At 36.6% G+C, this 13,179-nt stretch overlaps 1 protein-coding gene across 1 annotated transcript in view; it reads right to left on the bottom strand.

The window, feature by feature from the left end:
* LOC134846305 (uncharacterized) overlaps nucleotides 1-9,952 on the bottom strand; it is a 54,836-nt gene extending 44,884 nt beyond the window's left edge. Inside the window, exons 1-5 of the mRNA XM_063863607.1 lie at nucleotides 9,585-9,952; nucleotides 3,878-4,094; nucleotides 3,148-3,323; nucleotides 2,726-2,887; nucleotides 365-500 (exon numbers count right to left, since the gene is read on the bottom strand). Of these exons, the coding sequence (XP_063719677.1) occupies nucleotides 365-500; nucleotides 2,726-2,887; nucleotides 3,148-3,323; nucleotides 3,878-4,085 (682 nt within the window). The 5' untranslated portion in view covers nucleotides 4,086-4,094; nucleotides 9,585-9,952. The remainder of the gene's footprint in view (nucleotides 1-364; nucleotides 501-2,725; nucleotides 2,888-3,147; nucleotides 3,324-3,877; nucleotides 4,095-9,584) is intronic.
* Between the last annotated feature and the right edge of the window lie 3,227 nt (nucleotides 9,953-13,179).

Genomic DNA, 13,179 nt, shown 5'->3' with positions numbered 1-13,179 from the left:
AAAATGCAAATCTGTAAAATCCTTGTCAGTCAATTACCTCCACCATTGGAACTAAAAAATGGCATTTCAAATGTCAAAAGACCCTAAAGCAGCTGAACCTTCAAAGTGAGTCCAAGCTACGGGAACTAAGACGGCCAAAATAAACAGACAGAGGATAGTCTGAAAAAGCATAAAACTTCCAGTTTGTACGAAAAAACAGAGCCCAGGCCGGACTCGAACTCCGAGCATTTGCTGTCACAAACATGGGTCTCTACGCCAGATGCTCTCAAGAGTTGCACGGTATACTCAATTTAACGGCTTGTGCGAACATATCGCCCTTGCCTCATACCTTTTCCTTTTCTATCTACCTCGTCTGGTCGCGTACCTGAACATGTCTTGATGTATTCCTCGTTGGATTCGTCCAGTTTCCTGGCTGCCAAGTCCCTGTTGTTCTTGTACTTGACCAGCTTCTCACTGACCACTGAGGGATCAGGCCGCTTGTCCTCCACTCGCTCACTGTCCTTAAACAATTTTCACCATTTCCAATCTTCAAAATAACCCAGTTGCAGTATCACAGTTCCCACTATGTTCCCACCTCGGCATTTTAACTTAATTTTTTACTCCAGGGAAACTCCTAGAAGAATGTTCGGCTCGTGATTTTTCCCTGTGTGGTTTGTGTTTATACATCGCTTGTTGTACTATAACCATACAAAATGAATTCAAAATAAAATTGAAAAAAATTAACAAACCTTTTTCGATTTTTTTTTCTAGAGAATCTGTCTTTTTCTTAGATAAAGGGCGAAGCTGTATGCGCTAAACGAGTAAGGAAACCGTGAACATTGTGAATTGGGAGATCGCTTTCTCATTCTTGAAAGAGTTAACTTCAATATGATATATCACTCGACCCTGTCTGACGTTTATTTGTAGAAAATGATTTTCCATGTCAACAAAACGGTGCGTACCCACGGAGACGCATTCCCCAGATAGCCGAAAAATTTAAATACCTCCCATTTTAATTAAATTAAATCACTAAACTCTTCAATAAATTGACACGAGTTTTGATTGGTCAAAAAATGCCTCAAAACTTTGCAGCCTGTTAGCTAACAAAATTCCAGAAAGTTTTAAGAGATTTGATTGGCAAATAATTTTACTCTCATTGAATTAATTAACAACAAAAGTCCGATCTCTACAGGGATTCGACCTCCTCGCCAACCAAAAAGTCCCTCTTTGGTATGTTTTATGATATCAATTTGGAGCTTGTAGGATCTCTTTAACTATTCCTCTTATGGTACCCAGTAACGAATCTCTCCCCCTCCTCCTATTAAGAAATGGGTAAGGGGGTAGAAGGGGGGCTAATTGTTGAGTCGATCCAAAATTTCGACTATCCGGGAACGAATTTGTTTTTCGGCTATCCGGGAAAGAATTTATTTTTGGGCTGTCCGGGTATTCGGTTCCGTGACACGCCACCAACAAAACGTCCAACACCAAAAGTTTGCCTTCCCAATATCATTGTGGCGTGATTGGAATAAACAACTTGTTTTCGGTAAGCGAGGAAGCGCAAAATGTTACAACGCCACTTATGAATATGATAAAGGACCAAAATACGAACTTATTAGATCGTTACGGAGGGGAAGGGTTCTCATGCTTGAAGGACCGAAAGCTTGCAAAAATTTCAACCAATTAAAACCGCTAAGCGTTTGTATTGGCTAAATGCCTTTCTCACAAAATCGAAGTCAATATTAACAGAAAATGTGTCAAATCAGTGGAAAATAATCAAAAATATTACAAATTGCGGGTTAACACCGCAATACTATTCAGATAATCATCAAGATTAATGAGGTCAAAATCATAAGAATTTTTCAGTCTTGAAAACTCATCTGCTTATTATCTAATCGGTCAATATTAACACTAATGGCCTGGATTTATTTTCTTACTTTGAGATTTTCGCGGTTTTTATTGATATTTTGAATACTCAATTCTGATTGGCTGAAAGTAAGTTAAAGTTATTTTCAAGCATTCGGTCCTTCAAGCATGAGCGACGCCGCCGTTACGGAGGATCGCTTTTAATTTTCCCCCGCGGTCTGTGCCCAGAATAAAGTGAAGTACCAGTTAAAAAAAAACTTTTTATTTTTATTTTTGCTGCAAGTGCGAACTGAAAAATTGGCGAAGTCCCATTTGTACCAACGTTCATTTGTACCAAAATGAAAAATCGGTCCCATTTGTACCAAAGTTATTCAACTCGATTTCTGAGTGGTCGAATTGTAAGCCAACGAATTATTAACCAAAACTAAACAGCAGAATAGTGGCTGCCGCAGTCGCGCCAACGTGTTGCGAGCTTGCCAACAGAGGGTAGGACTCTATACGAAAATTAGAGCCGTTTATCGCCGCAAAGCGGCGACGCGCGCGTAGTGCGCCCACCGGTGACCTTAAACCAAGAGCTTAAAATAGTCGGCTTAGTAGTTTTTGGCCAATTGATTTTTTTTGGCACTAACGCGATTGCTTTTTATTTTGGTACAAATGGGACTAATTCATCATTTTGGTACTTGTGGATACCCACCGAAAAATTATATAGCGCGAAATATGAGAAATTGTACCTCCAAAGGTGATTATTTTAATAAATAGATTCCATCTATTGACATGCTGGGAAACGTGCGCGTTTGTCTATGAGCGTTTAAGTAGGTCAGTGGGAACGGCGGAGGAGTTCCGCGTTTAAGACTGTTAGATGTGGGTGTGTGGGAATACTTACTATAATTAGAGAGTGGCAAGCTTTTCTCTTGCTCTTCAGACTGGTGACTGTGTCCATGTGTGCTTTGTCCGCCCGATCCACCTCCATGTTCAGCTTGTCCAACTCCGCCTTCTGATCATTCAGTCCCTTCCTCATTGTTGAGCCGAAGCACTCTTTGCTCATCTGGAACAGTTACATACGAATAAAGCCGAAGCCTTAACTGTTGAGGTAACTTAAGGTATTTTTTAAGGTAAATTTACCTCAACTTTTTTAGAGTGTAAAAATCCAGTCGGAGCCGAATTCCTTTTCAGGTGTTCCTTTTTCAGAACAGTACGCTGTTCATTTTTTGAAATCTCGCACTAACAGAAAAACCATTCTGCGTGACGAATTGTCTATACCTTGGTGAAGTTGAGCTGCGCTAGGGGGAGGGGTGTTTTGGCTACCTGTATTGAGTGTTCTGTCATGAGTGCACTTTGGCACTTGAGGATGTCCGAGAAGGCGGAGTAGCACTGGTTCACACTGTACACCTCACTGAACTTGCTAGTCGCCCTCTCGTACTTGTCCTTCAGTTTGTCCAGCTCGGCTGAGAATGAGCGCAACAGAGCACTGTACTTCGAAGCTACAAAACAAACCAACGTTTTAATCACACCAGCTGATGTACTTTTAAATTAGAGCATAATTAGATATAGTCAACATTTTTAGATCATATTTATTTTCAGGTAAACTTAAGGTAAAAATAAATAAAACTTACATGAACTTTACCTGAATTCGATCTTAACGTTTCCCAACCCCTAAACTAACATTGTCTCTCCATAAAGCGGATATTCCTCATCATAGTTCCCAGGCTAATTATCAGGGACCCCAAAATACATAAATCACTGCATCGAGGGCCATATTAATATTTTTACGAGGCTTCAGTCAAAGCCAAACAAAACAGTTTTATACCAGTAACTTCCACTAAACGCATTATATAACAGCATGACCAAATTTTGTCATTACGCTGGTAAAAGCGAACCACGTCATAAAAGCGTACCACGTCGTTTTTGACTTCATGAAACCGTCATGAATCCGCGGCTTCATCAAATGGTCGCCAGCTAGATACAATTCCAAAAACTCATAATTTTACATAAGAAAGGACTGACATAGATGCAATTTTTTGACTTCTGCACTTACTGTACTCGATGAACTTATCGTCTGCGGCATACAGCTTGTCCAGGGGTGCCACTAGTTTCTCCTTGAATGCACTTTTGGAGAAGTAGTAGTCAGTGAACTCCACCTGTTCCTGCAGAACAGAAGGAAGATGGGCGTCGGTAGAGGAAGGGGAGATATAATCGTGGTCTGCTCCTATCACCGCGTATGACTCATCATCCCCGTCAGCCATAGTCGATACCTGTTTAAATCAACCAAAACATTGCACCTGGCGACTTGATACTTGTTCGGATCGTTTTGATGATCTGCAGATGAAGCTCGGATATACTTTAGAAACGAACAGACCTTTGGTTTTAACATGGGTCGCAACACCCAATTATTGCATCAAGGTTTTGAAACCAGACTTATACACAAAGATTAAGCTGCACTTTCGCAAACACAAAAAAACGGTAAGATAGAACTTAATTAAGGACAATAAACTACTGAATATAGGGGATTTGGATATTGAATAACAATTTGAGAGATACCTGGACAAATTACAGAACGTTAAAAACAAGTTACCTCAAGTTGAATTCATGAAATTTGAGAATTCATGAAATAATACAACAAGATGAAATCAAAAATTGCTTCGATGTATCTGAGAAGTACAAAGGACCATTTAGCGTTGGTTTTAAACTCAATTTTTTTCTCGTTTTTCCCGCGCGATTCTTGAGTATATTTAGATACCAGATGAACAATTTTTGAACAATTATTTTGATCTAAACTCATTCCGGATCAATTGAGCAATCTCCTCCCAATCTCGCGTGGGGGGGAGATAGCTCAATAGGTACTTGAGACATGTTTATAACCACTTGAAAATAGTTTGAATGACAAGAAATCATAAACCATATTTTCCTACGACTGTGGAAAGCCAAAATTCACAATATCAAAGCTCAAAAGTTTCATTGAAATAGAAAAAATAATCAATAAATCAGGCATAAAAAGCGACTTTTTTCTTTCTTAAAATGACAAAAAGCTTTTGTGTACAATATTAAGGTGCTGCGGAGAACCTTTTTTGCTATTCAGATACAAGGCTAGAGCACCAACCCTGGTAAATCGCTTTCCTCGATGAGGCTATGGTCCCCTATACAAAAATTTGCAAAAAAAAAATTTCATAATTTTCGAGTTTTTTTTTCAAAATTTTTCTCGATACTCATATAAAAAAAACTTCAGTCGGTCAAATGATTGCGTGCAATAAACAAAACATCCATCTACTTCCGTTTGCTGACGTCTTTTTGAAGTGTTTATTCGTTTTTGCTGGGGGGGAGATAGCTCAATTGGTCATTACGGGGGGAGATTGCTCAATTGATCCCTCATTCCTTTTTTCGAATTCAATCGTTCAAATTATTGTGGTTAGAAAATTTTCAGCTCCTGGCACAGCATCTGGATATCCTTTGAAGAGTTTATTAGTAATTTTTTTTTTACTACAGGTAGACCCAATTTTACAAAATTTTTAATTCGTTGTATAAAAAACTCATGGCTATAATCAACACAGAGGTGAAGCTGCATTTTGCAAACACAGACAAGAAAACGACAAAAAGTAGCTATAAAATGGTAAAAAGTGAAAAAAGGAAAAAAAGTGAAAAAAAGCCTTAAAAATAAACCTTTCCCTAGTTCATCTGTTAGAAATGAACCCTTGACCTGGAGTTAAGCATTTCAGGTCCTCGCATCTGCGCTGGTTACTATACAGTTAGCTATATTTCATATCCATCGTTGTACTGATCTTCGTCCGCGCTTAGAGCAAATCTGATTTCGTCTGAGAACATAACCGTCTTCAGAATGCTAGTTTTTTTGTCCAATGAAAACCGCTTACAATCTTAGCAAGAATATTTTTTGCCTTTTAATCAGTTCTTCGGCTGCACACTTCTTCTTGAACAAAAAATAACTAGATACCATACATTCAATGACTTATTTTTTATCATTTCCTTTTTTTATAACTTTTTTTTCTTTTTATTAGATAATTTAAAGACCAGAGAAGAAGAAAGCCACAAAAAATTTGTTTCAGAAATAGTTTTCAACCACCCATTTTGTTCAACATTATTTATCTCGTTCCGTTTTCATCAGCTTGGAAGATTGCATACATAAAAAAGAAATGATAAAAATTAGTCATTATATTTATGGTATGGTATCCAGTCATTTTTTGTCTAAAAGTGCTGCTAAAGAACTGAGTAAAAGGCGAAATAAATTCTTGCTAAGAATGTAAGCGGTTTTTATTGGGAAAAAAACGAGCATTCTGAAGACTGTTGTTCTCAGGCGAAATCATATTTGTACCAAACGCGGACAAAAGTGATCGGGTATGGCGTCAGTACAGTGAGCGATGAAAAAAGGTTTTCGTTTCTCGTTGACGTATTGGGGTTTTCTTACACCATACGGGAACTTTGGCTTGGTGATATTTGCATTGCCTTAATTAACAGAGAGACGCCATTAAGCAAAATTATATCAATAAATATGCAAAACTGGGTCGAAATTGATGAAGCATAGAGCAAAAAAGGTCAGAGCAAAAATGGTCAGAGCAAAAATGCATTGAGCAAAAATGGTCAGACAATGTCGCGATGAAAAAAATTAGTAGACCATAAAATGAATAGCATACAGCCCCGATTTGAACATCATGGAGAATGTTGGAGCTCTGATGAAAAGTCTGAGTCAAGTGGGGGTAAAGCTCTGAGTCGAAACTTCAAAAATTGGAAGAAAACATCTAAATTGCTATGAAATTGACCACGAATTACTTGACCACATAAATCAAATAGAATAAACATATTTATCAGGTCAAAAAGGCTGTTATGTTGATAATTTACTCTTCTGTGGAAAAAACACTGCTGTTTTTTATCGGTTTTTGATTTATGGAGAAAAAAAAACATTTTTTTTTGTCTGCTTGAACGTTTTTGGCGAAAGATTGTACATCAACCAAGATTTTTGAAATTTGTCTCGATAAAAAAGTATTAAAGGAAAAATATGCTAAGCAAGACATTTGATTATTAAGCATAGAGACGAAGCGGAGCCTCGCACAACTTGCTATACATGACCACATTTTAAAGTTTCCAAAGTTGAATTAACTAACTGAAAACAACCATATGATTTATATCGTGTAATTTTCAAACTAAAAGAAGTATTTAAAAAGTTTGATGGATGTTTCCAAAAGTTCCTTGATCTTTTCAATATACGGGGATAATGAGAAGATTAAGCAAATTTTAATTAAAAAAATTGACGGCTACATAAGTTCTTAGACAGAAATGTTTTCACAATTCTTAAAAAATCATGAACCTAATCAACAAAAAACATTCGATTGAAAATAAATCTTCATTGATGATTTGTTTTCACACAGAGGCAAAACGGACCTTTGCACCGCTTGCGATACAACATAAATATAAAAAACCATGAGTCGTCGAAAAAAATTTCAATGTTGAAAGACTAGGTGAGCCAAAATTTTCGTATGTCTCGATAAAGAAAAAACAACTAGGGGCCCAGCTAAAGCTGAAGGTACGTGCTTAACCTTGAATGGCTTTGCGATACTCATCCTGTACAAAAAATATGCTTTCAAAAATATGAATTTTGCATAAAATCTTAGTTGTTTCTCTACTAATTTTGAGATAGTCAATTTTCCCAAGGAGATAACATTTGTCATACGAAAATCAAGGAGTCTCGCTTCTGCAGTATTAATTATTGCAACCGATTTTTTAAATTGAACTTTTCATTTCAGATTTGATTGGGTAAATTTTAAGAAAACCCCAAAAAATCTAAAACATGGTCAAAAATTCTATAAAACCGTCAAAATACTTTCCAAAAACCCCAAAAAATCTTAAACATATTCAAAAATTCTATAAAACCGTCAAAATACTTTCCAAAAAGCAGGTATTGGCAGCTCTAGCAGATAAGATTCCCAATACTGGGTGTCTCGATTGATCACAACTTGAGAATTGGTGCGGTAGTTTTTGCGTAAAATCAAAAATCTTTCAAAAACTGTCAAAGATTCAAGACTTTGACTTTCTTGAAGGCCATAACTTTTTTTATTAAAGAAACTGGACGTAGCCAATTATAAACGTAGGCGTTCAATAACCTGTCTTTTTGATAAAACATATGATTTCAGATTTGGCAGGATATTTAGTGAGAAAAGTCCAAAAAAGGGTCCACTTTTAAAAATTTGACATTCCCGAGAATCATAGCATTTTGTGTGAAAAACTAGGGCGTAGCCGCTTATTCAGAAAAAATTTACGGAACCTGTAATTTCGATTGATTGCAAAATGTCACATTTGGGAGGGCAATTTTCAGGAAAAAAAAGACTAAAAAAACGGTTAAAAATCAAACTTTCCAAGGGCCTTAACTTTTGATGTCAGAAAAATATGAGGCATAGTCGCATAAAATTATGAACTCTCCACAACCCGTTCTTTAAATTGAACCCTAAATCTTAGATATGGTTTTTCCGAGGGCAATATTTTCTTTTGTAAAAAATTTTGCGAGTGTCCGTAAATGCAGTGGAGCTTCACACTACCCGTTAACTCCATTGAACCCCCAATATCAAATTTGAGAGGTTAGTTTTCGAGAAAAATCAAAAAGAGTCACAAAACGGTCAAAAATCAAGAATTTGACTATTCCGTTGGCCATAATTTTGAGTAGAAAAAATTGTTTGTAGCCGCTTATGCAGGGGAACTTTTCTAAACCGTTCTAATCATTGAAACCAAAAACTCAGGTTTGAGAGGGGTAGTTATCGAGAAAACAAAAAAAATCAAAAATATGGGTCAAATAATCCCCCACACTTTTTCGAAGGTCATAGAAAGAGGGGTCAAGTAAACAAAAACTCTAGGGGAGTATGCAGGCACACAGGGGAGTGAGCGATCTTGCATTTGCTCCCCTCAGTATTTGAAACTCATTTTGAAACTCAGTAGAAGTTTCTAAGAAAAAAATTGCACAATGTAAAATTTTTGTAAGTTGAAAACTGAAATAAAAACACCCGGCAAGTGAGCCGTCAGAAATTTGGCGAACTCCGAAAAGCCGACAACAAAAAGTAAACAAGAGAAAGAACATCATCTCTATGCTCAGTACCACTACACTCTACGCCCAATAAAACTAGAGATCAAGTACAACGGCAGTTCAGAAAATTGAAGATGCTGTGAATAAAGTGACTTAGAAGAAAAAGTCCAGTATTCGGTTGCAATATGCTGGATTATCGCATGGTAATAAAGAATGGAACAAAAGAAAACCTATACAGCGGTAACAAAACCGACAATACTTCAGCAGACATCCGTTGAGCCGATAAAAAAAATGGTTTTCATTGAACTTAATAATCCAGAAAAGTTTTCAAGTCCCCTTCAAAACGCATACACACACGTATACGCTATTTTTTCGCCCATCAAACAACGCCATATGAGGTTAATAAGTCGTTATGTTCATGAACAGATGATACCTTTTTTAAAAAAAAGCTTTAAAAAATGGCGTAAGAAATCGGCGTAAGTAAATTTACAACCAATGTGTTAAAAACTTTCGATCTATTCTAAACTATTTACGCAAGCATAATAGCGTACATGCTATGATCAAAAATCAATCATTCACAGCCGCCCACCCGGGATTACCGTTTCGTGTCTGTTCTGTAAACAAATTTGTTGGTGGGGGAAAAAGTGTAGTAGCCGGTTGCAGTACCCTGTAGCGATACACCATGAAGATCGATTTTTATAATTAAGGTTGTCAATGAAAATCTTACCTTATAATTTGTAACTCAGCAAGTAGGATATGATATGAGATTTATTTCTTTATTTCTAGCTGGGCGTGGTTTCAGTTGGCAGTTGAGTAAACTCAGTTGCTAACCCACATTCAATTGCAATAAACGGGATTCAACGTCTCTTCTAAGTTTGCCCAGTCTAGTTGGATTTGGGTTTAGACCGCTGTCTCCGTGATCTCAATTAGACAATGATCTCAACTATAGATTTACAATGCACTGCTAAGATGAAGAGAAACCAGTTTGGATACGTTTGTTTGAGTCAATCTGTCCGTGTATTTAATACACAAATAATCGCATCGTCTCTTTAGTATGGCTTCGCTAATGGTGTTTTGCTAGAATGATTAAGTAAACGTTTCTGTTTAGCTTTTGGACTTTAATAAAACGTGAATATACGTTTGCATGCTTTGCCAATTTGGACAAATTCAAACGAACCATTTGGATTTGTACTTTTAAATGGACAGATTCTACTGAAGCGCCAGCTCAGAATTTAAGCTTTTAGTATTCATACCGGTGCAGTTTCAGACCCTAGAAGCCGGAAAGGGAAAACCTAGCCAGCAGAAAAGTGTCCATGTACTCAAAAAAACCGAAAATACCTGACTGATTATTTTGAACATTTTCAACTGGGGAACTTCGAACAACTAAATATATCAGGTTTAAAATTTTTGATTTTCAGGAATCATTGTTTATCGACAGTTTTTTTATACCAGCCCAAATAGAGACAACCGGTTCAATGAGTATTTTTTTACTCCACGGGAAATCTAAAATATAACAGGCCGCAACAGGTCAAAAACAGATTTTTCGCAAAATCCGCAACATTGTTGGTTGTCTTTGAACTTCTTTGCTGTTTTGGGTTCAACGAAAAATTAGTTCAAACACTGTATTACTAAAATCACTTCAAAAACGGGCGAATTTGCGGAGTCTGCAATAACAATTTGAGTTTAGGGAATTCATAAATAGTTATTGATATATCTGTATATCAAAAAAGCGCTGTCGCGGAAATCGCAACTGTAAGCGGAATCCGCAAATTGTAAGGGGAATCCGCAAATAGCAAGGATAATCCGCAAAACCTAAACGGAATCCGCTCACAGTTTGCAGAATCCGCTAACATTTGCAGAACTCGCTCTTGATTTGTGGAATCCGTTTCTAATTGCGGAATCCAGAACATATAGCTGTATTCGCTCGTTGCGGAACCCGCGATAAAACTAACGTACCAATTATTTTTACACTACTTAAGTTGAATCCACTTACATTTTGGAACATTGGTGGATTTCAGTGACCTATAGACACGATATTGTGCGCCAATTCAGCGCTTAGTTAGGCCTCATAATGAAAATCCTAGTTCGAACCTGAAATTCATTCACAATTTTTTTTGCCAAAATTGCAATGCTTTTAGCAAATAAATTTGTATTGAACTAAAAAAAAGCAAAATTCAAACCAAAAAAAGATCAATTTTGATTGCGAACAAAACACGATTTATTTACACACTATTCATGTAACAACAACCGTTGATGTAACAACAGATAATATGGCGCTGCCGCAACACTTTTTGGTTGATTGATCAATGCAGGACGACCAGTGAATTTCGTTGCTTTTATCACTAGGGTTTTAAATTTTGTCAACTTTTTTATGGTCAATCAAATTAATTTTCCAAGCTATCTTAAAGCACTGAGAAAACCCTATTTCTAAAATTATCCTTAAGCCGCGAGCGATTTTTTGAAAAATAACAGGCCTAAAAGGACGCTTTTTTGTATTAATTTGACCAAGATTTTAGGGTGAGAGGCAATTTTTCGGCAACCCTCACCCTATCTGACCCTGACTTTCACCAACAAAAACAAATTCTTACGCCATCATTTTTGTCTGGGGGCATACATTTAAACACGTTCCCATATTTAGTGCCCAAAACCACCATTTTGGCAATTTGTCTCAAAAGTATGTCTGCCGTACGGAATTTTTAGACAAAATAGGCTTATAATAGTTTTCACAGAGCTAAAATGATTAATTTTGTCAACCTACAATAAAGTGACAAAATATTGACATTTTTAAATGTGAGTTCCCATTTTCGAAACTGACAAGAAAGATGTTTACAACATATGTTTTCAGATTGATGAAAGGTGCCACATTATAGATGATTTTCAACTTTTCGTGATGATCTAATCGTCCATAAGCTAGCTTGTACGCGCTAATAGTTACACCATTGCTGCATTTTTGAAGTTGATGAATGGTTAGCCTGAAAAGAAGTCAATGAGACAAAAAAACGACTTTCAGAACACTCAAATTGGTTTGAAAAGTTTTCAATAAATTGAACAAACAAGCTGCTGCAATCAAAACTGGCACTTACAATCAAAAGATGGCATCGTACAATAACAGTTCTCTTTGCGTGAAAATATGTTAATGTCACGTTAAAGCTCTTTCAATTTCAGCATTTTATATGATAATTACTGTTTTCATGCACCGAGAAGATGCTGAACTTCGTAAGCTCAGGCGCATAGAATAATTCTAAAAAGGGTCGAAAAAACAAAAAGTTAAAAGTAAATGCCCTCAACGGGAATCAACCTTCAGAAATTGAGCAAGATCCACATGCCCCTACAGCATTTTGTCATTGACGCTTAAATACCCAAAACAAAAGCCACTCATAAAACGGAGAACTCATGCCATTAACTAGCAATGCTATGCACCAAAGCTCCACCGAAATGAGCACTTTGTTGCGCGTTGGTTTGGAAAAGTTAACTTCGTAATATAACACAATGATCGCAAGCTCCATTGTGTAGTACATAATTTAAGACAAGAAAACTACGTCCATAATTAATTATTTGATTCCGCTGGGCCATCTTAAAACTAAAATCGAATTCCAAACCTAAATTAATGCAATTTTTTGCGCTTTTTGATTATTCGAGAGCGTAAGCACACGCTACAAAACGCCAAGGAAAAGCTTTAAAAAGCTAGGAAAAATATCCGAGTTTGAAAATTAAACACTCTCTACAGGAGTCGAACTACAGGTCTCAAGCATCCAAGTGGACTGCCCTCTACAATAGCTGTCGCTTGAAGAAGGTAAACTGTTAGACAAATTAGATTAAGCCTAGCCAACATTCACATTAAAACCTCCTGTCGATCAATTAACTGAATACTAAATACACATCAACGCACTACTCGCCTTTTACTTAACAAAAGTAAATTAATAACAAAACAGACTCAATAATCTGACTCTCCCTTGTTTTTTCTTTTGTTGATCGATATTTCATTTTTTGTCGCATGCACTTTAAAAAAACAATTTAGTACGGCCTTTCTGCTTCTTTTGTTTCTGCTGGTGACACCTTGATACTAAGACTAAACTTTTTGTATGAGACACTACGTATTTTCATATAATGCAGCTGACCGCAAAATCTATACTCGACTGGACTCGGTCAAAAACCAGGAGTATTTATATTTTAATTGCTCAATGTATTTTAGAAAAATAGAACAATTCATGACTCTACGCTAAAATTATTTTTAAAATGAATCTAAATTTCAATTCAAGCACTAACTTGACGAGGAAAATTATCATTTTTTCCTCTCAGGTGATTTCAAATCATTTTTGGAG

This window comes from Symsagittifera roscoffensis, chromosome 5, assembly GCF_963678635.1.
Source record: "Symsagittifera roscoffensis chromosome 5, txSymRosc1.1, whole genome shotgun sequence".
Taxonomy (NCBI): domain Eukaryota; kingdom Metazoa; phylum Xenacoelomorpha; order Acoela; family Convolutidae; genus Symsagittifera; species Symsagittifera roscoffensis.
The sequence above is the reverse complement of the archived record's forward strand: the minus strand, read 5'-3'. Positions and strand labels throughout refer to the sequence as shown.